The sequence below is a fragment of the Canis lupus genome, chromosome 18 (genome assembly GCF_003254725.2).
Source record: "Canis lupus dingo isolate Sandy chromosome 18, ASM325472v2, whole genome shotgun sequence".
Classification (NCBI taxonomy): Eukaryota; Metazoa; Chordata; class Mammalia; order Carnivora; family Canidae; genus Canis; species Canis lupus.
Genome location: NC_064260.1, coordinates 55,356,963 through 55,384,902, shown reverse-complemented (window position 1 = coordinate 55,384,902; position 27,940 = coordinate 55,356,963). Strand labels below are relative to the sequence as shown.

Here is a 27,940-nt window from a genome sequence, read left to right as displayed (position 1 = left end):
GGCAGCACTGGACCCAGACCCCAAGAACGTCTCTCCCTCCACTCTTCTACTAGCATTTCACCCACCAGTTACTGGCCACAGCTCTGCACCAGGCCCCGGGACAGACCCGAGTGCAGCGCTCTTTGTCCTCTGGTGCGTGGTGGGTAGAGGAAACCTGGCGCAGTGGATGTGCTAACAAGGGAGGCCCAAGGTGGCCGTCACATCCACGCCCTGGAAGGGACAGCCACCCAGCCCCTACGTGGTTGGGACGCAGGTGTTGGGAACATGAGGATTACCAGCGTTGCCCACGGGGCATCCCATGGAATACCGGCCTGTACATGTCATGTGCTGTGGTCTCGGAGGCTGCTGCGCACACTCAAATACTAAGAATGAGAAGACCTTCAGCAGAGATGCCCGCTGCACTTGGATTAGCCGAGGCTGACCACGGTACCTTCGATACCTTATAAACCCCTTGGGTGGTGCGGGGTCAGAAGGGTAGAGATATGGGGCCCCTTACAGCCAGATCTTCAGTACCTTGGGTATGTCCGGGGGGGGGGGGGGGGGGCGCTTTGCACTTACTAAGGGACGATGGAACCTCGGCATGCACAGCAGTGAGTATGCAGACCCTGCACTTTGGGCTAGTGGCCCGGCCTGTGTGTGCCTCAGTTGGATCATGAGTAGAAGTTGGGGCTGACAGAACCCGTCCCTGGGATCGAGCATCTCAACAAACGTGGGGTAGGTGACTGCGTGACAAGTTAGACCAGACCAGTGCTTCCCAAACCTTTGTCCCGGTTTGCTACTCCGAAACGCAATGGCTGGTTTCCTGTGAAGATCTTTACCTCCTTCCCCCTCCGACCATCAGGCGGAGCTGAGCCCTGAGCCCCAGGAAGGGGTGGCCACCCCTCTCAAGTCGGAGCAATCTATGGTTTCCCGCCTGCGCTGGTCCCTGGGGTCCGCTGACCAGCAGCGCTCACTTCGCCTCCTGGGAGCTCGGTGAAGTGCAGAATCCGGGCGCCCGCCCTGGGCCCTGACGGTTCTAGATGGGACGGAGGCCCCGGAGGCGCGTTGGGCCGCGGAGCCCGGCTCGCCTGCCCGCCCCCGGGGCGCTCTTGTGCCCGGTCGCTGCGCTCTACCCCGACGCGGTGCTCAGCGCCCGGTTCAGGGGGCCCCTCTCGTCCTGGGACCTGGACCGGGCCCTCTGCGCTGACCGCCCGCGGCCGCCCTGCAGCCAGGCAAGCAGGCGTGCGGGCCCGGACGGGGGCGGTGGCGCGCGGGCGCCGGGGGCCTGGCGGGGCCCAGAGGAGCGGCGGCGGCGCCCGCTGCCCGGGCCGCCCAGCTCGCTGTCGTCCAGCAGCACACTCTCCAGCACGCTCCGCAGCGAGCGCCGCAGTTTGCGCAGCACGTCGGGGCAGGTGAGCACGTAGAGCAGCGGGTTGATCACGCTGTTGAGGAAGGCCAGGCTGGTGACGAAGGGCAGGCCGCGCCACACGAGAGGCCGCAGCGAGGGGTCGGCGTGCGCGCGGGCCTCCAGCAAGCTGAACACGTGGTAGGGCCCCCAGCAGAGCGCGAAGGCCGCCACCACGGCCGCCACCAGGCGCACGAAGCGGCTGGGCCGCCGGCGGCCGCGGTGACACAGCTGCGCGCTCACGAGAAAGTGGCTGGAGGCGATGATGGCCAGTGGCACGACGAAGGCCACCAGGAACTTGCTGACGGCCAGGGCTGCCTGGCGCGTGTTGCACGTGGCGTCGCGGTCGGGCCCCGGGTTCAGAAGCAGCACGTTGTAGTAGCACATGATGCGGCCGTCGAGCCGCGGGATGGTGTCCCGGAACACGAAGTAGGGCACAGTGTTGAGCACCGCCAGCGCCCAGAGCCCCAGGCAGACCCTGTGGGCCATGGCGACCGTCCGGTGGTTCTGCGCCCACACTGGCCGCACCACCTGCAGGCAGCGGTCCAGGCTGATGGCGCTGAGCAGGAAGCCGCTGGCGAACATGTTGAGGAAGAAGATGGAGGAGTGCAGCTTGCAGAACGTGGTGCCCAGCTCCCACGAGTGGCCCACCGCCAGGAAGTACGTGAAGAAGGGCAGGGTGGCGGTGGCCAGCAGGTCCGACAGCGCCAGGTGCAGCACCCAGGTGGTGACCACGGTCTGGCGCATGCGGCAGCCCACCACGAAAAGGATGAGTCCGTTCTCCGTCAGGCCCAGCAGCGAGGCCAGCCCGTGCAGCAGCACCGAAGCGTGGTCCATGTAGCGCATGCTGGAGTTGCTGTGGCTTTGGATGCGGCTCATCTGCTCCAGGATGGGGCAGAGGGGCTTCAGGGTGGCGTTGGCCGACATGGCAGGCTCTGTGGCGGAGAGAAGGGGCTCTGAGGTAGGTGGCGCCTGGCAGCTGGGGACCCCCTCCCCCAGGACGTTGGAATCCCACCCGTGAACTGTAGAGATGAAGCCTGGAGGGTGGGGACAGGGGGAGGGATCAGGGAAATTGAGCAAAGACGGTAAGGTGGGGGGAATTACATCCCAGCTGCACACACACACACACACACACACACACACACACACCCCGCTCACTGTGCAAACTCGGGCAAGCCATTTAACCTTCCCGAGCCTGTTTCTTCGTCTGTGACGTGGATGTCAGCTCATAACCGGCCCTAGCTCCTAGGGCTGCCGGGCGTGTCCGGCCAGTTTACAGACATGAGCACTGAGAGCGGAACCGGCGCGCAGAAAGCACCGCATCGATGTTGAGATTACTTTAGTATATGTACGCCTGAGCGAGCACGGCGTTGAGATCGCTATTCCGCAGGCCCCCTCGGGTCACATGGAAACGGATACAAAGCCAGGCCACGCAGGATTCCTTTTCCCCATCCCTGCAGCGTTCCCCACCTGAGATGTCAGCTGGCCTGGGGAAGGGGAGTGGGAGAAGCCTGTGCCTTTAAGGGACGTGCCCTCCCTGCCTGTCCCACGCTCAGATCTTGGCTCTGCAGCTTCTCCAGTTGGCCCTTTTCTCCCACAGCAGGGGTAGGTTGGGTGTGTTAGCCTTGAACTGTGGAGCCAGCCCCTACTCTGGTAGTTGGAGAGGAAATAAGATAAGAGAGAGGAGAGAGCTGGGCATGAGGAACTACCAGACTAGGGCCCTGGAGGCCCAATAGGGTTAGAGAACTGTCCCCTACCCGGGGAAGCCGAGCCCATGTGCCGGCTCCCCACTCCTTGGGGAAGCCCAGCCTGCTCATCTATTTGCTCAGCGACTCACTCATTCAGCAGATATTAACTGAGCAACTTCTCAGGTAAATGCTGGGGAAGCCAGCGTCTGACAGATGTGCACACCCACAGCCTCCTCAAAAACCCAAGACCACCGGATGCAAAGCTGGTTGAGACTGGGGAGAGCAGAGGGGAGGCTGCAGGCAAGAATTAGGGAACTAGGGGCTAGGCAGCAGGGGTTGGGGACTCAGATTGTTCTGGGGCCCCACGATGTGCCAGCGACTCCAGTAGGCCCCTTACGTAGGTGCTCTCTGGCTCAGGACTCGAGAAGAAAGGCTCAGAACTTCACTCCATCTCATTTTACAGGGGAGTAAACTGAGACCCAAGCCACCCAAATAACACTGGCAAGTAGAGGAGCAACTGTTTAGGGCTCAGCCTGTCCTCTTCCCTGCATTCCTGCTATAAGGGAGCTTCGATGGAGGAAGAAGCAAGGGAAGTGGGGGATGGTCTTTAGTACTCACATTTCCAGGGGAAACACTGTTGGCTAAGATGAGGAAATCCGCACTTTTCTCCAGGTACTGCGGTCCTTTGTGAGGTGAGGCCCCTGGGAATCAAACTAGACTCTTCCAGGCAGATGAGCCCTTGGAGCTGGAGACCGCAGGTAGGTAGGTGAGTGGGGAGCAGCGGGGCCTGTGCTCCCTGAGAATGCTCATGCTTCCCAAGCTTTAGAGTTTGCAGAGTGACTCTGCAACACGGTGATCATGTGAAACCCCGTGTTTCAGAGGAGTTAACTAAGACTCAGAAACATAGCAACTTGCCCATCGTGGCTCAGCAGCAGCAAGCAGCTGGGACTCCACCCAGCAGACAAATGAGCACTATCCCCTCTCTGCACCAAGACATTCCCTTCAGCAGCCCCTTGGCCAGGTCTCGTGGGGACACCGAGAACACAGTCCTGCTACACCCCCAGGACCCATCCAGTTTGATCTTTCTGGCTGCATGGAGACAGCCCACTGAGATCCCCAGGGAACCCAGCAGCTAGGATCCTGCTCTGGTGTGGGTTAGGGGTAGAGAACGCAAGCTTTTCGAGTCGGTTACCCTAAAACTGCTCCTGTAATGCTCCCACCCACACTGCCTGTGTGGTTTCCATGCCCTTCCCTTCTTCCAGCAGCTTGTCCCCCCTGGTCTTTGGTAAACCCGACTCTCTGCTAGCTGTAAGGAGCTGCTCCCCTGGCAAAACTGTGCCTTCCTTTATGGGTTCAGAGGGCACTAAGGCTGCCCACCCCTCTGCCATCACTTCCTTACCTGGGCACAGAAGGAGCACAGGTTTCCAGCCCTGGAGACAGTCCGCTCCCCTTGGCAGCCGGATGAGGAGGTGCTGTGGCACCAGGCAGGCAGAGGCAGGGGAGTGAGGCTGAGGGAGGAAATGGCTATCCGCCCCAGAGTGTGTGTGTGTGTGTGTTTGTGTGTTTAGGGGTGGGGTGGGGAGGCGGGGACAGCAGAGGGTGAGTTGTCACGCTGGTATTCTAGTAACGTTAGTCTCCATCAATGAGAAAGGGACAGAACTGCTGGCAGCCCCTGTGCACCCCTATCCCCTTCCACAAGAGGCTTGCAGAAGCCCCAGGGTGGTGCGGGTGCGTGTGGGGGAATGGAAGTGTGCATGAGGGGCTGTGATCGAGGCGGCCGCCGTGTAGGGAAGGTGGACGAGGCAGAGGACATCTCGTGCATGCGTCCACTGGCCTGGGCTGCCCTCTCCTGACCCCAGAATCCTCAGGAAGGCAGGGTCAGCAGTGGGGAGAGCAGAAGGCAGGCCACCCCTGCAGCCCTAGCTGGGAGCTAAGCCACTTCCCCTTGCAGGGCCCCGGTTTTGCCGTCTGTATCCCCAAAAAGCTTGGCAGCTTGAACCTCGCTCAGAGTGCCAGGCACACAGTCAGTGCTCATGGAAAACAGGTCTTTTCTCCCCTGGGGGGGAGGGGGTAGAGGCTGTAGGGCAAGGGCAATACAGCTTTGATTTAAAATGGGCTCAGAGCCCTAAGATGAGCTTACAGAACCATCCGAGTTTGCATTTAGTTGTTCTCCAGGTCTTCAAGGACCCAGCCTCCTGGGGTCAGGAACCATTCATTCAAGCTTAGCGTCCCAGCACCTCAGAAGTAAAACTGAGTAAACCAAATCTAAAAACTCAGTGCCTCCACATCAAGGCAAGGGCACTCCCTCCCAGGGGATTGACTCTGCAGGAATCTTCCACTTAGACCCAGGCTCCATCACGGGGCCTGGCACTTAATCAACTTGCGGAGAACCTGCGATCCTGACTGAAGAATGGGTGAAAACCTGTGACCTTTTGACAAGGGTCACATTTTTTTATGGCAGCCCAAGACGGCAGATCATTAAGTGACTTGATTATCCAGAGTATCATGCTGGGAAGTCTCCTTTCCTGTAGGTCACGGAGGGCCTGGTCTTCCCAAGACGAGTGCCGAGTGCCGGCAGCCCTCCCTAGAAAATGGGCAGATGTTTCCATCCTGCTTTGGAGAAAGTGCCCCCGCCCCACCCACCTCCACCCCCAACCTGCAGGCCCACAGACATCTTCCGAGGCCGGGCAGTCAGTGTAGTGTGGTGGCGAGCTCAGGGAGTCTGGCCAGAGTGCCTGCGTGTGGATCTGGCTCTGCCACCCCCGAGCTGTGTGACCTTGGGCAAGTGACTTCACAAGCAGTCAAGTAGAATTTTGAAGAGGGACTCCTTCTGTACAGCCCCTGCCCCAAAACGCAAGGATTGGTGCACAGACTGCTCCTGGGGCTGAGAAAGAGTCCCCCCTTCCTTCCTGTGGGCACATTTCGGCAGGGGAGTGTCAGGCTTGAGCCCCCTCTCAGGACCACAGCCCTCCCTTGCCTCCTCCATCCGGCACCCTTGTGCAGTGAACATCTGCACAACCTCCTGCAGCAGCCCTGCTAATGGCCTCCTTACCTGACACCTCTACTCCTCTGACCTTTCCCCAACTCCTGTTGCCAACCCTGCAATCCCTGTGCTGGCTCCTGAGGAGTCACTTATGAAAGTTGCTAAAACAAACAAAAGTCGTCCAGATGTGCAAGACCCTAAGACAGTTTCTTTCTTTCTTTCTTTTTGTAGATTTTTTTTTTATTGGAGTTTGATTTGCCAACATATAGTATGACACCCAGTGCTCATCCCGCCAAGGAGGCAGTAACGTTGGTTCTTTTGGCCCCTCGGCTACACTCCCACGGGGGAGATGGACCTTTCTGCATTCTTCCCGGAGTGGAGCCGCAGTGCCACGGTCCCTGGGTCCCTGCGTGTAGGATGTTGGGACCGGGAGGCAAAAGCATCAGGAACGAGGAGCCAGCGTCTGCCCCTCAGAGAGCGCCTTGGGGGTAGACAGAAGCAAAGAGGGGAAGGGAGCCTTAGGTGGGGCTTGCTGGCTGGAAGTAGGGACCAGGGGCCCCAGTGACCAGGCATCAAGAGCTCAGGATGGGTTTTAGGAGAGAATCCAACCGGAGAACCTTGTAGAGCCTTCCACAGTGTCAGGCTGGTGTTGCCAGGAGGAGGACCCCAGGACTGCTGAGGGTCCTTCAAGGAGGGTAGAGTCTGGTAGAGGGTGACTAGGGTCCTCTGGGAAGTGCCTGAAACAGGACAGACCAGCAAGTCTCAGCTCAGCTGAGCACACATCGGGCCTCCCAGAGGGCAGGTCAAGCCCAGGGCCTCTCCCCCAGAGGGTCACATTGCATTTCTGTCAGGCTCCCAGCAGCCCCCGGTACTGAAGAGAGCGTGGAGAACACTGATCCCCCCAGAAAGGAGAGTCAGAGTCCTTAGGCCTGGGGTGCTGGGAGCAGAGAGCAGCAGCTCCACACGGGAGAGCTGCTCACTGCTACCCAGGGGCTTTCCTGAATGCCTCCCCTCCCCGCTGTGAGTGTCGGGATGCTGAGCCCAGCACCCAGCCCAGAGCTGGCCACCGAGGGATGATGCAAGAGCCAGCTGCCACTTAGTTATTTTAGTGCACTGGGTTTCCATGTCAACCTCTTCCTGACTCTGGACATTACATTTGCATCTTCCACCTCCGCATTTGCTGCAAACTTGATTTTGGGAGCCAAGAAGGCCGTGCTAAGAAGCAACCCGCAGAACCTCTGGGCTCCAGGCGGTCAAGGCGGGAATGGTCATTGTCATGGCAGCCATCTGCAGCGATGCTGACTTGTGGGCCCCAATGGGGCTGTGCTTCCCCGGATAGAATGTGTGGGAGCCCAGGGAGGGGAGAGGGGCCCACCTGAGGGTATAGAGATTCAGGAGCCTCACTCTCAGGGAAGCTGGTGTCCCCACCTGAGGAGTGGGGATGTAGCTGCCCACGGGGCCACATGGGGTGGGCTTCTCCGAGCCCTGGGATGAGCGGCTGGGGAAAGGTGGGGGGTCTTCAGCCCAGCCCTGGCCACCTGTCCAATAACCCCTCCCACCCACCCTGGGCACAGGCCCGAGTCCCTGAAGCACAAGCTTCTCTGTGGCCTGAAGCTTGCTGTCCCAGCCAGTGAGAGCAGAAATCAGGTCCATCTCTGTGATCTCAGCCATTGCAGGCAGGGAGACAAACCCGAGCCCAGCAGACTACTCCTGGGTCTCTGCAGCCTGTGGGAGGACACCAGCGCCTGCACCTTCCCCTCATCCCCAGCATCCCCGTCATCTCCAGCCACCCCAGCGCCTTTACACGGCTGCTGGGTGGAATCCCTTAGTCCTCTCCCCTGCCCCATCCTGCAGTCCCTCTTTCCCAGACGCTGAGTGTCTCAGGCTCCCAAGAGGTTGCTTATGACATCACACATGGTTTAACCAGCGGTCCAGGGAATGGTCCCCAAGGGAACGCATCCCCCAGCTTCTTCCCGTTTCTCCCCACCTTTCTCCCCCTGCTCCTACCTTAGGAAGTAGACTTCCTTTTTCCTTTCTGACTTTTTTACAGAAGTTCATCAAACAGGAAGTGAGAGGCATAGCAGGAAGCAGGTAGAACCTGCCCTAGACTCCACCAACCCCCTTGCCCAGGAGGCCCTGGCGTCGCCCACAAGCAGCAGGGAGGCCATGTGACTTGACCTCGCGGAAAGCCTAGATGGAGCTCGAGAGGAGGCCTAATTCTGTGTTGGCCATTAAGGCGCTGGGTGGTCTGGTCCCAGCACCTCTCCCCTTCTGTTTCTGGCACTCCCCAGTCATAGCCCACATCCATTGGTATTTATCAGCACCTCCCAACACCCTGTGCAGGCCAGGCTATCTCTGGGCTCTTCTTATACTGTTTGCTCCCAGCTTGAGAATACTGTGGAGGCCGAGAAAATTAAGGCCATTCTGCCTCAAGTTTAGCATTAGCACAAGTACAGCCATCTCAGGCCCCTGTGAATAAGAGCTGAACTTTACAGGAAAAACCACAGAACGCCCTTGACAGAGACTGAAAGTCCCGTATTGGAATGAAAACAGCGCTTAAGAAATTCTTCCATCCCTTCTGAAAATCCCCTAGACCAGCCCATAAAAACCCTGCTGTAACCCACCTCGGGGTCCAAGTCCCTGCTCCGCTGTGTCGGGTGCACTTGGAACCCAAGCCCGAGCTTGTAAATAAACCCTCGTGTGTTTGCATCGGTGTCGGCTTCTCGGTGGTTTCTCGGATTCACAATCTTGGGCACAACAAGTACTAGTTTGTCCCCCTATTCACCCTTTTAAAACCCCGCCCAGAGGTCACCTCCTCTGGGAAGCCTTTGCTGATCCCCTCAGACCCTACCTCCCATTCCTCGCTCCCGCATCCCTGCCTCACTTTCTATACTGCCTTGTTGCCCTCTGTGCTGACTTTCTCACTCAGCTGCTCCACCACCCTCACGACTTGAGGACAGAGACTGTTCCTATTTCATCAGCTCCTCACTAAAGCCAAGCAGAGGGCCTGATGTGTGCAGGGGCCCCAGTGAATGTCCGCTAAACAGAATGAATCTCTAGTATTGGCGGGTAGACATAGGGTGACCCGTTCTGGATGCGTCCTTGCCTGTGTCCTAATGCCACTCACTCTGACTGTTCTCCCCCATGGTGGGCACCACACAAGAACTTCCTGTTATTGTTGATTCTCTCAGGCCCATACATATGCCTGTCAGTCCCTGTAAAACCTGCCTTCGTGGATTAGCACCCTAGGGCTGCCATAGCAAAATACCACTGGCCTGATGGCTGAAAACAACAGAACTGTGCTGTTCCTTCATTCTGAAGGCCCGAAGTCTGGCATGTAGGACTCAGCAGGACCATTCCCACTAAGGTCCCAAGGTAAGGCTCTTCCCTTGCCTCCTTCAACTCTGGTACCCCCCAGGGCTCCTTCCCTTGGCGCTACATCCCTGCAGGCTCTGCCTCCACTTCATATGGTCTTCTCCCCATGTGTCTCTCCTAAGGGCACTGGCCACTGGATTAAGGCCCTACCAACAAATCCATGACGATCTCACGGAGATCCTTAACTCAATTTTATCTGCAAAGCCCCTTTTTTCCAAACAATGTCATTTTCCCAGTCTCCAGGGGTTACAGTGTGGACATACCCTCTGAGGGCCACACCACTCACCCCAGTACACGTAGCAGTATCTCACATCTCACATTTATGGGGTGCTTACTGTGTGCCAGGTAGCTAGCTAAGCACTTTGCCTGATAAGCTCATATAAACCTCATAACCACCCTTGTCTTTCCAGCCGGAAGAGGCCCAGTCCTCCTCCCTGGGGCACCCTCTCTCTGTCCCTGGCTCTCACAAGCAGGCAGAATGGGGACTCACTCAGGGAGCCCTTCAGGCTCTCGGCACCCACAAGTTGATCTTGTTCCTAATTCCATCCTACAGAAAGAAATTGAAGCCCCACTTTAAAAACAAGAAAAAAAGAAATGTAAAAAGCTAAGAGATAGACAAACAGGTTTAGAAAGAGGCCAAGTGGGAAGCCAAGATCCCAAGTCAGGTCACTCTGATCTGACCTTCTTTCCTCAGCAATCAAAACAGTGGTGGCTTGTATTGCTCTTGTACGCCAGCGATGCAGCTGCCCTCCGTGGGTCTTCTTACTTCATCTTCACAGCAAGCCTACAAGGCAGGCACTGTTCCTGGCCCGCGCCGTTACACAGATGAGAAAATCGAGTCAGTGAGTGGGTGATTTTTCCAAGGAAGCTGGGGGATGCGTTCCCTTGGGGACCATTCCCTGGACCGCTGGTTAAACCATGTGTGATGTCATAAGCATCTGGTGGGGTGAGCCGAGGAGCTGGCATCCTTCTCCGGCTGATGAGCTCTAGTGCCGGTGAGCTAGGGCAAGAATCGGAATCCTAACCAAGTGTTCAGGGCTCCCCCTCCCCACCTTCCAGGACAGTTTGGCACAACTTTTCTCAAAGGCATCCTTCTGGGGGCACCTGGGAGGCTCAGTGGTTGAGCGTCTGCCTTCACCTCAGGGCATGATCCTGGGGTCCTGGGATCGAGTCCCACATCGGGCTCCCCACAGGGAGCCTACCTCTCCCTCTGCCTGTGTTTCTGCCTCTCTCTATGTCTCTCATGAATAAATAAATAAAATCTTTTAAAAAAAAACAAAATATAAAAACATCCTTCTGCCCTTACCCATTAGGAAGTTCCCTTGTTTTTTTCTTGCCTTTCCAGGCCCTTAGGAGACACGCTGCCCTCACGCACATGGAGCTTTCTGTGTATCTAGTTTCATCCCCACCATAATCATTCCCATTCCTACGTTACAGATGGCAGAAGGTCCTTTCACTCCTGAGCAGCAGAATAGAATCCAGGTTCTCAGCTCCTCTGGCTGGGGCTCTCTCCGCCGCCTGAAACTCCCACCGCTGCCCTCAGCAAGAGCTCTGGGCTACAGCAGGACACAGGCACAGGGGGAAGGGATGATAGAGCCGGGAAACCACCACACCTGGGTGAATGTCTGCTGAGGAGCAGGATGGTCGCACACAGGGGTCTCGGAGGGTCTCCCTATCAGGTACTTCCCACGTGCAAAGAGAAACAGTAATGGTACAGCGGAGGCACCCAGCAGACCCCATGTTACCCAAGCATTCAAACTTATCTCCGCACTAATAGGACAAACCAGTACGGTGAGCCTGCTGAGAGAATGTCCTGAGAAGGACACAGCGTCCCTTCCGGGCTATTCCTGCCCGTGAAGGGCACAACTGTGACCCCCCCACTCATATGTGGAAGCCCTAACCCCCAGCACCCGAAAATGGGGCCGTACTTGGAGGCAGGGCCTTAAGAGGTGAGCCTGTGAGGATAGGCTGTAATCCGATCTGACCAGTGTTGTTATAAGGAAAAGAAATGGGGTCTCACAGAGACACGAGGGATGTGTGCACACAGCGGAAAGACCACGTGAGGACAGGGGAGGAGCGGCCCTCTGCAAGTCGAGGAGAGTGACTGCAGAGGAAACCAAACCTGCTGACACCTTGATCTTGGACTTCCAGCCGCTAGAACTGTGAGAAAATGTTTCGATCGTTGAAGCCCCCCGTGTGCCTATGCTATTCTGTTACAGCAGCCCTAGCAAACTAATACGGCTGCCAAGAATGCATAGCCTGAGTCTAATCAGGAGGAAACACCAAATAAACCCATGCAAGGGCCATTCTGTAAAGTGACTGGACTCCTCAAGACATCAAGGGTATGAAGAACAAAGAATGACAGAGGGATGGTCCCAGGCTGGAGGAGGGTAAGGAAGCGTGATCTTGGCCTCACGTTGGATCCTGGTCTAGGAAAAAAGCTTTCTCCTTTGCTGTAAGAGTCATGACTAGGCCAGTTGGTAAATTGAATACGGTTTGTAAATTAGACATTTGTGTTATACCAATGTGGATTTCCTGGTTTTGATCATTTTACTTATATTTTAGGAAGTGCCACACTGCAGTGTTCAGGGTAAGAGGAGAGCCATCTACAGACAGCTCTCAAATGTCACGGAAGAAAGTGTGGATGTGGGTGTCTCTATACATATGGAAAGCAAAAGAACTAAAACAAACATAAAAAGACACTGTTAAAAAACAAAATTCAGTTGAGTAAAGTTTAAACGTCCTATTGGCTTTATGCAGCCATTCATGAGTCAGGCAGCCCTGAGGAGCTGCCCCAAAAGACTTCCACTAGTCGGCTAATTGCAAGGTCACTTTCCTTTAGGGGATGGCAGTGGTCTGTTGGGCAGCAGATTACTAGCCAGTACTAATCAGGGGATTCCTTTTTTTTTTTTTTTTTTTTTTTGACTGGTTTAAGCTTCCATTTCTGGGAGAGCCAAAACTAATTGTTTTATTGACATGGGGCTTAGCATAAGTGACTCCATTAGGGGCCTCTTGTCCTGTTTTTAACAATATTTGAAGGACCTGAGTGAAGGGTATATGGAAAATGTTTTTGGTAAGTCTGAAATGATTTCAAAATAAAAAGTTTAAAGCCTTCCACTGTCCTTCAGGAAAAACCCACCTCAACAGCCCTTACCCCTCTGGGGACCCCAATGAGCCTGAAATCCACTGTTTGCAGCCCTATGCCCTTTTCACCCCAAATTCCCTTCTGCCTCAACAAAGTACTCCCACCACCACCCCTGTGCCTCCTACACGTCTGACTTCCACCACCACCATCCCAGTCTGTGCCTCGCTTGCTCTGTACCCAGGGCGATCCTCCAAGCTTCCCCCTCTTCAGGTCTAATCACAATGAAGTTCAAGCACTAAATCGCGATCATGTAGAATTTGTCACACCCAATCTTGGTCACTGCCCGTCCTTCTGTCCACACTATGAGGCAAGCATTCTCATCCCCAGTTCACAAGCAGGAAGATGATCCCAGAAATGGATGTGCCCCAGCCAAGGCTAGAAGGAGGTAGGGGCTCGATTGGAGCCAGACTTTTTTTTTTTTCCAATATTCATATTTCTTTATAGTAAGAGTCTTATAGCAGAACTGGACAGAGGTAAAGCCCTTATTTTAATACTTAGTGATTATCTTAGATATTTGAGGTCAGAAATACACTTTTTATCTTTTTTTAAATTTTAAATTCAATTAACTAACATATAATGTATTTTCAAAGGTAGAGGTCAGGGACTCATCAGCCTTTTTTTTTTTTAATATTTTATTTATTCATGCGAGACACAGAGAGAGAGGCAGAGACACAGGCAGAGGGAGAAGCAGGCTCCCTGTGGGGAGTCCAATGTGGGACTCGATCCCAGGACCCAGGATCACAACCTGTGCCAAAGGCAGACTCTCAACCGCTGAGCCACCCAGGCGTCCCTCATCAGTCTTATATAACACCCAGTGCTCACTAACTACATCACCTGCCTTCCCTCACGCCCATCACCCAGTGACCCCATCCCCCCACCCCTCTCCCTCCAGCAGCCCTCAGTTTGTTTCCTATAATTAAGAGTCTCTTATGGTTTATCTCCCTCTCTGATTTCATCTTTTCTCTCTTCCCTTAGTGATCTGTTTTGTTTCTTAAATTCCACGTATGAGTGAGATCTCATGATAATTGTCTTTCTTTGATTGACTTATTCCGCTTAGCATAATACCCTCCAGCTCCATCTACGTCATTGCAAATGGAAAAATTTCTTTTTTTTTTTGATGAGTTATAATATTCCACTGTGTATATATCTACCACATCTCCTTTATCCATTCATCTGTCGATGGACATCTGGGCTCTTTCCATAGTTTGGCTATTGTGGACATTGCTGCTAGAAACTTTGGGGTGCAGGTGCCCCTTCAGATCAATACATTTGTATCTTTGGGGTAAATTGCCAGCAGTGCAATTGCTGGGTCATAAGGAACTTCTTGAGGAACCTCCACACAGTTTTCCAGAGTGGCTGCCCCAGTTCACATTCCCACCAACAGTGCAGGAGGGTTCCCCTTTCTCCTCATCCTCGCCAACATCCGTCATTTCCTGACTTATTAATTGTAGCCATTCTGACGGGTGTGAGGTGGGATCTCATTGTGGTTTTGATTTGTGTTTCCCTGCTGCCGAGTGATGTGGAGTATGTTCTCATGTGTCTGTTGGCCACGTGTAGATCTTCAGACTCTTTTTTTTTTTTAATTTTATTTATTTATTCATAGAGACAGAGAGAGAGAAGCAGAGACACAGGCAGAGGGAGAAGCAGGCTCCATGCAGGGAGCCCGATGTGGGACTTGATCCAGTGACCCCAGGATCATGCCCTAGACTGCAGGCAGTACTAAACCGCTGCGCCACCAGGGCTGCCCAGATCTTCAGACTCTTAACGACCAAGCTACATGCTGCCCTACTGCGACTCACGCTCAGTGGGGTTTACTGGCTTTGGCAGAGCCGACTCTGCCAGGCCCGGGGGAGGCACCCCACCAAAATGAGGATAGTGGTAATGAGGCCTTGAGTGAGGCATTGTCACCTGTGAGCCAGCCTTCTTGTGGTTAATAGACTTTTTTCTCAAAACTGTTCCAGATTTAAGCACAGAGGTCCCATGTGCACTGCACCCAGGGTCCCATATGGTGACGCTCACACTCAGGGAGTGTGTTTATTATAGTTAAGGAACCACTGTTGATTCACTGGTATTAACCTAAGTCTGCTTCCTAAGCTTTTACCTACGGTCTGGTTCTGCTCCAGGATCCCATCCAGGAGGCCACGTTATGTTTATCGTCCATCGTTATTTTCCATTAGTAACAGCCACATCCTGTCAATCGTCCTGATGGTCAGGAGAGCCCCACGAGGGGCTACAGTCTGTTTACCAGCCTGTTGCCCCCATCCATCTGCCTGCTCTCAGGGCAGGGACAGCATCACGGCCTCTGGGGCCTGCACAGATGCCCCCAAAACCCAGTTAGTGACCTAACCAGGCCTGCTGCCCACCCCCACAGTCCCTGCAGCTTCTGGTGGCCTGCAGGCCCCAATGCAGGCAGGAGGACCTTGAGAGCCAGCCTGGGCAGGGAGGGGATGATGAAGGACTTGGAACCAGCCCTTCCACCTACCTGCAGCCTCCCCTGTACTAGAAGCCTCTGTCCTCTCCACCTCCCAGCCAGGATCACTCGACTGAGTGGCATCAAGCCCCAGCTGGAAAGCAGGAAGTCAGGGTGAGGGGCAGCTTTTGGGGCAGCCCATCAGAGACCCTGACTAGGAGGGTGCCTTCCCTGGCCTTCAGGGCAGGAATTTCATCAGGAGCCGCTGCAGGCCAGGCAGGGCTCCTCAGGTGGGCCCCCTCTGGCCCTAAAGTTTCCACTGGCCATCTCCCCCTTGTAAGTCCTGGGCCTCACTGGTGGTGAGTGGGTGGGGACTATCATGGTTGCCGTGGGATATCTGATGGCAGGAGCCTCAGCCACAGCCTGGAATTGCTGTGCGGTGCTGTTGCTGACGGCCGCTATCTGCTCCAAGGTGGTAGATGAGTATAGCTGAAGCCTGGCCCCCACTTCCCTGGCCGGCAGTGGGGAGCTGGGATCCTTCCCCTGCAACAGGAACAAGAAGAGAGGCTTCTCAGCCCCCCACTTCTCCCCATGCTAGGGAAGGGGAGAGAGGAAGGGGAGTTGCCAGCCTCAGTTTCCCTGGCCACCCAGGTAAGTGTGCACCGGCCACCTTACTGCAATGCAGGCCTTGATTCAGTAGGCCCCAGGCTCTGCACCTGTAACCGTGCTCAGCTGACGTCAGACCAGCTGGGTGGCAGGGCCCTGGCGGGCATGGCCTACTATGGAGAAAAGGGGGCGGGCTTCAAAGGGAGAATTTGAATCTGCAGCTTCTAAAAGGTTTGTGTTCTTGAACAACTGACCTGACCTCTCTGAACCCCTGTTTCCTTATCTGTAAGATGGGGAAAATGACCCCAACCTTGCCAAGCCCAGGGGGATGCCTGCACCCAGAGAGGTCCCAGGGCTCTGCGCTGAGATGGTGGGTGAGCACCCAGCCCAGTGACTGCAGCAACCAGTTAGCCTGGCAGATGGGTCACAAAATCCCACATCACACACATCCAGGAAAGCTCATGCTCGTGCTTGGCAGGCTCATCCAGGATGAGGATAGCCCAGTTCACGAGAACCCAGCCCGGTGCCTGAGCCCCGACTAACCTTTTCTCTCCACTATTTTCCATTCCTGATTCCTATTGTGTGTTGTTCCTGAGGCACCGTAGCTGGAAAGATCCTAAGACCAGCCCAAGCTGTTCTCTTACAGATGTAGAAACAGGCCCGGAGGGGAAGGGGCTTGCCCAAGGACACACAGGAAACCAGGAGCCAAGCTAAGGCTGAAGCCGGCGTTGCCTGCTCCCGAGTGGGGTTTCTCAGCGGATCTCATAGCCTCTGGCTTCACCCTTAAAGCTCCTGAAGCTTCCCTGCCATCTGTCTCTCCCCAGCCCCAGATGAACTTGGGAACCAACGTGAAGTAAGCAACTGCTCTGCCTGCTACCACTGGGTCACTGCCAAGCCCCTGGGACCTGCTGTTTCTCTGCCTCCTGTGCTGCAAGAGGTGGGGATGGCTTATGCCCGGCGAGGGTGGAGGGGGCAGCCCACAGCTCCACAGCTGGGAGCCCGTTTGCCCAGGCACAGTGTCAGGCTGCAGAGGGAGCTCACAGCTGATTGCTGCTCTCCTCACACCTGCCTTTTGGCTGGAAGGTTGCGGGTGGGGGAGGGGCCGGGGGAGGGGTGGTTGCTGAATCCTGGGTGCAGGTACTTCCCAGGACCAGCCCACAATCCCAGTTCTCGGCCTGACCCCCAGCTGGTCTCTTGCTGCTCTTGCCTCTGCCTGGAATGCTGGGTGGACTCCCCTAGTTGCTCTCCTGGGTCCCCCTCTTCCCTACAGGACAGGCACTTCCACCTGAGGGTGTTCGTCGAAGTGGTCCTGCCCAATGGCCACGTTGCTGGAACACAAGAAGTCACTCTGATTTGTCCTAAACCTGGCCACGCCTGGACTCTGGCCCCCTGCCTGGCGCCATAGGCATGGGCTTCTCCCTTTCCACCCCTCGTGCCCAGCCCCTCCACCCCACCCCAGGGCACGGCTTTGTCCGCTCAGCCCCTGCCTTGCTGACCCTCGGACCTGGACCCACCACCCAATCCCACCCAGGCTCAACCCCAGTGGGGCACCCTGGAACGCAGGGGGTTGACAAGCTACCCCACGCAGGTACATAGGCCTCCTCTGTGAGTACATACTGCGTCTGGGCTTTCTGGAACGGCGAGTGACCCCTTCGCCCTTGACCGGGCTGAGGAAGCCAACTCCCTCCATGTCCGTGGCCTGCGTGGCCATTTCCTATGTCCTCCCCCTTCAGTCCCTTCCCCAGGTCGGCCTCCAATGCAGGACCAGTGTCGGGTGGCCTCCAGGCACTTCCCCTGCAGAGTAAGGAGAGGTTCCAAGGAAGCCTGTCAGCAGGCTGGTTGCTGCTATGACAACAGCGGAGGGGTTCCCCGTTACTATGGCAACATAGGAATAGCTCTCCACACCTGAATCCTGAAGGGTACAGGGCTTCCCCCAGCCCCTCCCCTAGCGCCAGAGCTGTGTCCCTCACACCTGCTTTTAGGAGAGCCTGAGCCCCAAAATGGCTGTAAAGGGGACCTCTGGATGGGGTCCAGAGGAGCTGGACGGCCCGGAACCAGAAACAAATCTGTCTTTACATGCAGTCCTCTATCTTCAGTCTACAGCATCACAGTTGTTGGTTTGTTTGGTTTTTTAAGTTTTGTTTTGTTCTGTCTTAGTAATCTCTACACCCAACCTGGGGCTCGAACTCATGACCCCAAGACCAAGAGTCTCACGCTCTTCCAACTGGGCCAGCCCAAGGCCCCTGGAACAGTCCAGTTTACAGATAAAATCCTACTTCTTTAGTTCATTTTTGTTGTCATGAGGAGAAAACCTGGTCCATCGAGGGGTCACTAGAGCCAACGCCGGCACAACGAGCAAGGAAGAGAACCCAGATCTCCGAAGTCCCAGGGCACTTCAGTACGGTGGCCCAGCCTGCCCCCCGTGTCTGGGCTGCACGAACACTAGCCCCGAGCGCCTGATAGGCCTCTTTGATATGCCTTTGTCCCAGCAACTGTTCAGTGCTTCACCGGACAGTTTGAGCAGGACAAAGTGGCCACTTTGTCCTGGCGGTACCCCAAGAAACAGCCTTGGCACACGGGATCACGCTGGCCCATATCCACATGCTCTACACCCCCTCCAGCTGCTCCCAGACTGGAGCTGGGGTCTTTCGTGTTCTTCCACTTCCTGCTCACCCACTGTGGGCCACAGTCCAGGTAGGAGGGGGTGGCCATGGGCTGGCACCCAGGACCTCCCCCTTGGGGGGCCTCACCCAGCTGTCATCCCCCCCAGGTGGCCGGCAACCAGCTTGTCCTTGGGAACCAGCTGGTGTCTGACCTTGACGTCCGAATGGGCCACAGGGCTCCGTCATGCAGGATGGCACCTTCTGTGAGGGGGAGCCTGCTGAGAACAGGCCACGCTGTGGGCCTGGGTGTGAAGGGGGCGCAGGTGAGTTTAGGACAGGTTTTGGAGCCATCTGAGCTGGGGTCCCAACTCTGTTAGCTGCTGTGTGGTCTCAAGAGAGCCCTTGGGCACTTCCCTGGCCTCCCCTACCAGACAGGGGGAATGGCCCTGCCTCAGGTCTGATGGGGGGGGGGGGGAGTCTGCCCACACCTGGCAGGCAGAAGCTACCACAGTGGGCGAGTAAGCTGGGGTCCTCAGGACCATTTGCCTTTGTCCCTCCAAGAACCATGCTCGGAAACTAAGCCGCAAGCATCCCCCTCAAGGCCCATGGAGACAGCGGAGGCTGTGAGTGTGGTTGTAGCTGCCTCTTCCTTTCAGAGGTCACGAAGCCACAGATGAGGCAGGAGATACCTGGGCGGAAGCTCTCTGGGGCTGTGCTGGAAGCAGGAGCTGAGGGAGGGCCTCTGGTGGAAAGGGGCCCCTGGGACCTGCAGACTGTGGTGGCAGGAGCACCCCGGTACCTAGGATGCCACGGGGGGTGCCCCAAGGGCACCTGTGCTTGTCCCACCTGCCTTTGGAGTACAGGGGCCCCAGCACCAACTCTTAGCTGCTCACCCTGTCAGGTAGACCTAATACTTCTGTACGAAAAATGTCCTGTGTGACCCCAGCTGGGTGCCAAGGTGTCTTTCTCCCCACCTACCTGCCACGAGGGCCAGGAGGGTTGCCCGTGTGCCGGCCCAGATGTCTTTTGCTTTAAAATCCTAAGTACCTACGGGCCAGGGGTGGGAAGGATGCACCTGCAGCCCTGTAGACCCTGGGATTTATGAGCTGGGGGAGCTAGCCAAAACTGAACTCGGCTCCAGGGCTGCCCAGGGGAGGAGCGTGACGGGACACCTGCTGTAGCTGGCAGGGGTAAGCGGACAGCTCCTCGGACCAGGCCTTCAGGTGCATGCCAGGCCCAGTCTCTAGCTGCAGGGCGTCTTCCCCATGGACCGCCTCTCAGGTAAAGGGAGAGCGCTTAGGAGCCAGAGGTAAAGGGCGACGGGGATAGCGTGAGGTCAGCTTCCCAAGCAGAACACGGTGTGCTGGGCATGGCCCTGCACTTGAGAGTGTGTGGCATCACGTAGGCTAGCAGGCAACCCCAGTCCCCATGGCTGCCACCCACCACTGCCAGGACGGTGGCACCACAGGGCGCGGTCTGACCAGCCTGAGCTGTCCTGGGCCACGACAGGGGCAGGGGTGTGGGGTCCCGTAGCGTGGGCTCAGTGGTGCCAGACCAGGCCCTGTTCGTTGCATCCATGGAGCGGGTGTCCAGCTTGCCAAGCAGAGATCCTGATGCTGGGTCTCGTCCTCCCCCCGCCCCACCCCTGCATACTCTGGCCCTTGACCTCAGGCTTCACCTGTGCTGCATCTTCAATGCCAGTGGCTTCCTGCTGCTCCAGGTGTCCATCTCTCCACGGCCCCCACCAGCCCCCGTGTCACCATCCGGCCCCTGTGGCTCCAGCTCCAATCACCAAGGGTACGGGGTCCCTAGGCCTTCTGTGCTGGCCCTGCTCCCCCACACTCAGCCCACGGAGGTTTATAGGCCCCTCGCCCTGCAGAGGAGACTTTCTGCTCCTACTAAGAGGAGAGGGACTACCCCAACATTAGGCTGCCCTGCAAGCCTGTCCCTGTGGGAGTCCGGCTCCTGAGAGCACAGACCCCAGTCTGGTCCTGCTGCTGCACCAGTGCTGGGCCTCTGCCGGTGCCTGCCCCTTCCAGCAGCCTCAGTGGCCCGTCCTATCAGACAGATGAGTGGCAGGGGATGTTTCTGCTGCCCCAGGGTGTCACTCCGCCTACCTCCCCGATCCCCCTGCTGCCTACTTGGCCACTTTCTTTCCCAGGTGTCCTTTTGACAGGAACAGCTACAGGACCCAAGTGGTACCCCTGGACAGGGCAGAGGTGTCCTTCTCCTCCCACTGCCAGTGCTTCACTGTGACCACCTTCGCCCTCCCAGACCCTGGTTCCCAGAGGACCCTCAGGAGACGGAAGAAACCCCGTGTGCCTCTTCCTGCCTATTCCCCATCTGTTCCGTGTCAGCCGGTTCCCAAAGCTCTCCAGCATTCTGAGACCTGTAGCTGACCCAGCTCCCCAGATGGGGCTTCGTGGGGGATGCTCAGCCCAGAGGCAACCCGTAAAGCATTGAGAAGGAGGAAGGAAAGTGGATGCCACCAACCCTAAATCTGAATCCTGGCCACAGTGCTCTAGAGTGACTTTGCTTCTGACTCTAGAAACAGCGTGTTTGACGTAAATCTCTTCTGAAAATGTTTAATCCAGCAGCTTCTCTGGTGGGTAAACAAACTTAGGGTATATATTTAGATTTTCTACAGAACACACAAACAGGCACCAGCTACCCTATAACTTGTTCCCCTGAGCAGTACCTCTCTCTCCTATTACTACACACAGACCCCTGTACTCTGATATAGCTGCACGTTATTATACCAGATGTGGGCAGGCTTCACGGGTTAGCACTGGTAGGGGGGCTTAACTCTCTCTCTCTCTCTCTACCGGGCTCTCCTGGAGCCCGCAGACCCCCCACTTGCTGGACAGAGGCACATCTGTTGGCTGGGCCTCCAGGGGCTGAGTCAGCCCCACCCACTCCTCCTGCTTCTGCCCCTTCGGGGAGCTGCCCCTGGCCTTGTTTCTGGAAGCAGGGGTAACCTGTCCCCTGTTCTCCGCTCCATGTGTCCCTGCAGCCCTGTGAAGTCCCGCCTCCTGAGAGGCCAGAACTCCTGGGATTGGTGGGGGGCTCTGCAGTTAGGTGAGCACTGGGGGAGCACACAAAAAGGCTGGGGCTCCACCATGCGCAGTGCTGCTGCCTGCCAGGAACTCTTCTGCAGACCCGAGCCATCAGGAAGGAGGAAAGCAGGTTCCACGTGGTGAGGCAACACCGGTTGGGTCTGAGCCTCAGCAGGAGGGGCTGCAGTCTTCACACTGGTCCACGTAGCCAGGCCTCAACCTGCCTGCTTGGCTGGACTTGGCCTAGGTCCTGGGTCCCTGCCCTGGTGCTTCCTCCAGTGGGTCACAGCCAGCCCCGTGCCCTGAGCTTCTCTTCCCACCAGGTTTACTTCTGCAGCCCCTCAGCCTGCTCCTGCTCAGGTCTGGAGACCTGCTCCATGATGTGCTGCTTGGGGCCTGCAAGTGAGTCTAGGGAAAGGACCCTGGACAGGGTCTTCGTTCCTATGTCTGCAGGCCTGTTCCCGGCTTCTGGGAAACCAGGGGCTGCAGACTAGCCCCAGATGCACAGGGCCACGACAACCCTATGCTCCCTGTGGCATCGCTATAAGGCCCCAGAACCTCGTGAGCTCTCCAGACCCAGTGAGCCTTGAGGGTTCCTACAGGCAGGAGCCTCTACCATGGCCCACAGGTGCCAGGGCTGTGTGCTGCCAGGGGACACTCAGCCATAGCGCAGACCAGAGGTGGTATAACAGCAGTCAGCAGGGAACTAAGCGAAGAGATGCAGCCCGCCCTATCTGCGGCAGGGCAGCGGCAGCTCTGCGGGTGTGACCACCAAGGTCCAGCGGCACAGAGACTGCTGGAGAGGCCCCACTCTGCCTTGCAAGCCCTCAAACCCCCTCTCTCCTGCAGGCTCCTCCAGGATTGCCAACCAGGGGCCTCTCCCCTGGGTGGTCCTCCTGCTGGTGGCTGTTGCCCTGGTCCTAGGGGTTGGCATTTCCATGGGCCTAAGCCAGGCCAAGCCCAGAAGCTCCAGGAAGGCCAGAGAGGGTGAATAAAATAAATAAACCATAATCTCAAGCCTACTGAGCATGTGTGACAAGGCCTTGACCCTGTGCCTTGACCCTGTGTGGGGGTTCCTGGGCTCTGGCCTGCTCCATCTTTTTGGTCTTTAGGATCTTGATCCTCTATGGAGACTCCCAAGCCAGGTTGCTTCATGACAACCCTGGCTCTGGCTCTTACTGGCTGTGTGATATTGTGTTACTGAACTTTCTGGGCCTGTTTCCTCATCTGTAAAATGGGGGGTAATACCCACCCCCACAGGGGTGTTGGATGAAAGAAACTAACAAGAATCCTTAGAATGGTATATAACAGCCAGCATTTACTGAGTGCTATTGATTAGAATTTTTTCCCCTGCCCCAAACTTAATGCTTACTTTTTTGTTTTGTTTTAATACAAAGACCAGTTTATAGCCCAGATAAAGAGGGGCTGGGGAAGTGCTGCCTGTTAGGCTTTTCTAGTGGAGGCAGCAGAATAGAACACTCGGCCAGAAGGTCCAGACACTTGCTCTGGAGGTTAGCTGTGTAGCTTCCCTTATCTGGGCCCATCTTCCCATCTGTGACTAGGGAGAGCCAGTTCTGTTCACCTTCTTGGCTCGGAAGGGAGGGGAGCCCCAGGCTGGACTCCTCAGGGCTCGTGTGAAATCATCATGATTCTGAGCTTGGTGGTGGTTGGAGGAGCCAGGCTGGCTTCCAGGTGAGGTCAGGGAGCTGGTTCTTCTGACCAGCCCCAACTCTTCTTCTTACCAGCGCCTTCAGCGTCCAAGCCCACGTAAGCATCTGGAGCAGTGTGGGAGGGCAGTTCTATGAATCGTGCCGATGCTGTGTTTGAACAAAGTGTGATTGTATAGATACCAAGTGGAATCACATTATGTAACTAACTTATCTCCGGGGTTTGTTTTTCTACCACAAAGGTAGACATCTTGTATTATTTCCTATCACTTTTAATAGACGCCTTCTCATCCATGTTGCGGTTAAACCGTGATGTGTTTTACCTCCCTTTGATGGAAACCAAATCTATTATTGGTGCTTAACACAGCTTATCCTCACTTAAGCATGTAAATTCTTTGTACATTATCTTCTCAGAAGAAGCCTGTAGAAGGGGTACAGTTTGGTCCAGCAGTCCTGTAGGGCTCTATAGCAGCACAGGGCGCTGGTTCCCTACCCCTCAGCCTTGCCACCACAGATCAGTGTCGTGCTAATAAAGCTTTGCCACATGAGTATCCTAAGCCAAATAGCATTGCTGATCTAAACTATACCTTTGGGGGTACCTGACTGGCTCAGTGGGTGGGGCATGAACTCGATCGCAGGATTGGGAGTTCGACCCCACTTTGGGTGTAGAGATTACTTAAAATCTTCAAAAAATAAAGCTACTCTCTTAAATAACATACCTCTTTGATTAGAAGACAAGCATCTTTATAGCCACTTGGGTCTTGTAAACTGCCTCTCTGTGTCTCTTATCTGCTCCCCTGATCACTCTCTGTTTGCAGAGAGCTCTCCCAAGTCCGGGGGGCAGCATCTTCATCTTACGGATTTCCTGCCCAATCAGCCTTCCACCTTTTCTTCTGTGGAGCTCTTCCATCTTGTTGTCCCAGAGGATTATGCAGCCATAATTTTCCCTCACACTGTTATCTGTGAATATGGCAAACACCATATTACCCTACATAATTACAAAAGTATCCATTTGCTTTTTGCTACTGACATGGCAGTTCAGGGGTTTCTCTCCTACTATCAAGTGTACACAGGTAAAGAATTTTAAGAACTTTGGTAATCAGTCCTTGTACACAGATTTTATAAATACTTCTATGTCTGAGGGTTCAGTTTGCAGAAACAAATGTCCAAAATATATGAACAGTGAGGGTCATTGCCGCTGTAGGTCCCCTTGCTCTCCCCGGAGAGAACCATCTCAGCTTTGACTTTCCTAGATCACAAAATCTAGTCCAAATTTTGCCCAGTGTAAAACTTCTTCCCTCCCCTAAGCTACCTCCTAACTCAAGCAGGAACCTGAGCCTTCAGAAAAGTTGGGTCAGCCCTGATGCGGATGATAACAAACCATTTGTGCCGACCTTTGGCAGGAAGCAGAGCTGCTTAGGGGCCTCTCAGGTTTGCACTCTTCCTGCCCTTCTGGGGAGGGGACGTAAGGGCTGTGGCTGCAGTGAGGGTAGGACCTGAAGGACTCCCCTACCACTCCACCTACCCCTGCACTCCCTCCCTCGCACTTACATTATGGCTGAGATCAGGTCCACCTACTTTGCCTGCAAGGAAGGGGGAGGACACTTCACAGCCTGTTACTTCAGCTCTGGTAAAACTTTGACTCCCTAAAGTGTGGCCACATGCCCACGTAGCTCTGTAAGGACATCTCCTATAAAAATGCCACTTCTATTCCAGCAGCAGGAAGACTACATGCCCGGGTCAATCTTCAGAAGTAAACTAAAATGCCATATTATATACACTTTAAAAACATGTTTAAATCATTGCTGAGCAATACGGGGATTGGGGGCAGGGGGAAGCTTGCACAGAGGCCAAAAATAAAGTCTGAGAAATAAAACCAGCTTCTATTCTGGGCCTTCTGCAGAACCCTGGCGACCTCGACCTTCTGGTTTAATGAGGGACTACGGGTCAAGCCCAGAGCCTGCCAAAGGTGGGGACTCCAGATCAGGGCACGCTATGGAAGCTGGGGCTTCAGAGGGCAAGAGTGATGGAGAAACAAGCCCACTGCACAGAGAGGGGCAGTAAGGGGTCTTGCCTATCACGATCTCTGTGCTGGATAGTTTGAAACAACAAAAAGCACTCCCCCGAGAATTACAATTCCTTCTTCTCTGGTGTGTGTGGTCCAAATTCTTAGACTGGGGCAGAGGTGGGAATGCTCAAACTTTCAATCAGAGAAAGCTCCATGGCTGAGCTTGAAGTGATCCCTGGGCTTCAGGCAGGAGCAAATGCAAATCCTGCCTGAAAAAAAATGTGATTTCAAACAATCTCAAAGAATTCTCATAGTCACAATAAAATCAGCACTTTACAAACCAAAATCAAAAGACACTACGGAATGAAAAGATAAAGCACAAACTGGGAAGACAGTTGCAACACCCGGACAAAGGATTGGTATTAAAAAAAAAAAGTATATGTATAGATCTGCACGTATACAACTACAAATCAATAAGAAAAAGACAAGCCAGGGGACCTGGGTGGATCAGTCAGTTAAGCTCTGCCTTCTGCTCAGGTCATGGTCCCAGGGTCCTGGGGTTGAACCCCATGTTGGACACCCGGCTCAGCAGGGAGCCTGCCTTTCCCTCTTTGTCTGCCTCTCGCCCTGCTCATGCTCTCTCTCTCTCAAATAAATAAAATCTTGGGAAACAAAAACAAAAAGACAAGCCAAATAACAAAGCAGGCAATTTGTGAAAGATAAATTGCCTAGATGTGGATGAAGACGTTCAACCTCATTAGTAATCATGAATATGAAAATTAAACTTCAGGTAGCATAATATACCCACCAGACTAGCAACAATTTAAAAAGTCAGCAAATACTAAGGGCTAGTAAAGGGTATTAAAGACAGGAATGCTCATCCACATGGTAAATCACAGTATAGACTGATACAACCATGTTAGTAAAGAGCTTCTCATTACCTATAGTATTATCTGTAAAATAAATCCCCTCCTAAGTTAATATCCTGGGAAAAACCACTGCTCCAGAATGTTCACAGGAATGTTGTTTATTATTGAAAAATTAGAAATAATCTGTAGGTCTGTTAACAATAGGACATATCAATGCATTGTGGTATACTCCTAGGACGGAACCTCACAACCAATGAGGGAAGGGTTAATTAACCTGTTTGGATTTATCACTTGCAGGCTGGCCTCCCCAAACAGGGGGATGGCCTCTGACAAGGCTCCACAGAGTCCAGCTATTGCCAAGTGCCCAAGGCACTGATGAATCACAAAGCTTGGACCTCAGCCCCCTAATTACGTCAGAAGGGGCTGGTGCTCCTCCAAGCAAGAATGTCAAACAGCTCCAAGAGCACAAGTTAGACATAGATCCAGGACTGTATCCGGGAGAAGCGTTGGTGCAGCCACCCCAGCAAAAGATGAACTGGCAGATTACGGCTGGAACCAAGGTGCAGCCACCGCACACTCACTGTACCCCTTCCCCTGGTGACAATGGCGGAGCTGTGCCTCATGACCACACAGCCTGACGGCACCACAGCACCAGGTCGGGCACCCCTAGCCCAGAGCACATTCCCCTCGGGTGAATGGGCCACGCAGGACCCACACCTCCATCTCCAAGGGGCGCTGTTCCAGTAGCCTGCCGGACGTCCCACTGGGCCCCTCCTTTGTCTGCCCAACAGTGGATGAACCATTACCATGTGTCAACACAGGTAAATCTCAAGAACAATGTTAAGCAAATGAAGGGAAAGCCAGCTGCATGATTTCATGTATATAAAGTTCCAGAGTAAGTAACACCCCCCCCCACACACACACATACAATATGGTGGTGAAACTACAAAAAGAAAAGAAAGGAATGATCCACTCCAATCCCAAGGTAGGAGTTTCCTCGGCGTTTGTGAAAGAACACAGAGGGCCCATAATACTGTCCTTCTGGGTGTTGGATATAAGGGTGTTTAGTATTCTTTAAATTGAAAAGGTATGCTCGAGACACTTTTGAACCAATATCTCACAATAAGAAACTTTAAAAATGTTAAAGACCTGTTCCCATTGAGGAAACATGCTGCTAGTTGAGATCTGCAACCTTTTAATCTAAAAACAAGCTGCTGGGCACTTCTCCAAATGACTTGCCCTCCCCACCACCCATCCTCCACATTGTTCTCCCCTCCCGGCCGTCAAGCAGCCAGGCAGTGGGGCTGCGGCAGCCCCTTCTTCACCAGCCACTCTGCTCTTGGCCCACCTCTCCACAATGTGCCTGTCACCTCTCCCCAGACCTACCTGACATGCAGCTGCACACCCCTTCCTGCACATCTGCACCCCTCTCAGAACTAATCCTGTGGTCGTAGCCATCTGCACACCACCACCTCCCTGCCTGGCCTATGTTCTGGTCACTCTGTGTCAGTGGAGCCTTCATTCCGGTAACACAAGTGTTGAGCATCAGCTGCTGTGACCCATAGAGCGTCCCTGGATGCCAGTGCAGACAAAAGCAGGGGAGACAGCAGCCAACACTGTGTGCTCTCCACATATGTCGGCTTGCTTAACCCTCAGCAGCCCGGTGAAGCAGGCACCCATTGGTTAGGTTTTCAGATGCAGAAATTGAGACACTATGTGGTCGTAGAGAACTGCTGAGCTGGGATCCAAACTTGGTGTCTGACTCCAGAGTGCACTTAACCACAACTCTACACTAGGAAACTGTGCAGAGGGTTGTTAGCTCCCACGGTCTCCCCAGAGGACAGGGTAGTCAGTTTGGTCTCTGAAGCTGCATGGCTTAAAATCCCAGCTCCATTACTTCCTGGGTGGCCTGAAGCCAAGGTACTCGGAGCTTCTTTCCCATCTGTAGAATGGGGTAACAGCCCCTGCTGGCACAGCTGTCCTGATAGGGAGCAGTCCTGGAGCTGGGTTGCCGGAGAGACTGATGTAACCGCAGTGCCCCCAGGTGGCCGCCCTGCTCAGTGCCCTGAGGCCATGCAGCCTTCAACAGTGGAGGGACAAGGAGTTTGGACCCCAGGCCCCAGACACAAGCCCAGGCATGAACGGT

General features: G+C 54.9%; 2 protein-coding genes across 5 annotated transcripts; one reads left to right on the top strand and one right to left on the bottom strand.

The window, feature by feature from the left end:
* Positions 1-532: 532 nt before the first annotated feature.
* On the bottom strand, positions 533-10,486 carry PTGDR2 (prostaglandin D2 receptor 2). 4 transcript variants are annotated; one of them, XM_049096547.1, is made up of 7 exons: positions 10,112-10,486; positions 9,921-9,977; positions 8,680-8,802; positions 6,673-6,792; positions 4,472-6,536; positions 3,691-3,817; positions 533-2,319 (listed from the first exon to the last, which is right to left on the bottom strand). In XM_049096547.1, the coding sequence occupies exon 7, from the start codon at positions 2,309-2,311 to the stop codon at positions 1,109-1,111; it is 1,203 nt and encodes a 400-aa protein (XP_048952504.1). In that variant the 5' UTR covers positions 2,312-2,319; positions 3,691-3,817; positions 4,472-6,536; positions 6,673-6,792; positions 8,680-8,802; positions 9,921-9,977; positions 10,112-10,486; the 3' UTR covers positions 533-1,108. The 4 variants fall into 4 exon arrangements, with proteins under 4 accessions (XP_048952504.1, XP_048952503.1, XP_025301650.1 ...); XM_049096546.1 differs by lacking the exons at positions 8,680-8,802; positions 9,921-9,977 and having other exon boundaries at positions 10,112-10,481; XM_025445865.3 differs by lacking the exons at positions 8,680-8,802; positions 9,921-9,977 and having other exon boundaries at positions 4,472-6,792; positions 10,112-10,471.
* A 4,878-nt stretch (positions 10,487-15,364) lies between these two features.
* ZP1 (zona pellucida glycoprotein 1) lies at positions 15,365-25,237 on the top strand. Its single transcript, XM_049096307.1, is given in 17 exon segments — positions 15,365-15,468; positions 16,390-16,609; positions 16,778-17,002; positions 17,005-17,112; positions 17,114-17,157; positions 17,236-17,471; positions 18,116-18,224; positions 18,226-18,279; positions 18,346-18,416; positions 18,419-18,517; positions 18,851-18,989; positions 19,704-19,969; positions 20,050-20,163; positions 20,166-20,295; positions 20,356-20,588; positions 21,642-21,961; positions 21,964-25,237. Coding segments are annotated over 17 exon segments (2,754 nt in total). The 3' UTR covers positions 22,246-25,237.
* The last annotated feature ends 2,703 nt before the right edge of the window (positions 25,238-27,940 follow it).

Excerpts from the sequence above, each read along its gene's own strand:
- PTGDR2 (XM_049096547.1), bottom strand. The coding sequence starts at position 2,311 with ATGTCGGCCAACGCCACCCTGAAGCCCCTCTGCCCCATCCTGGAGCAG.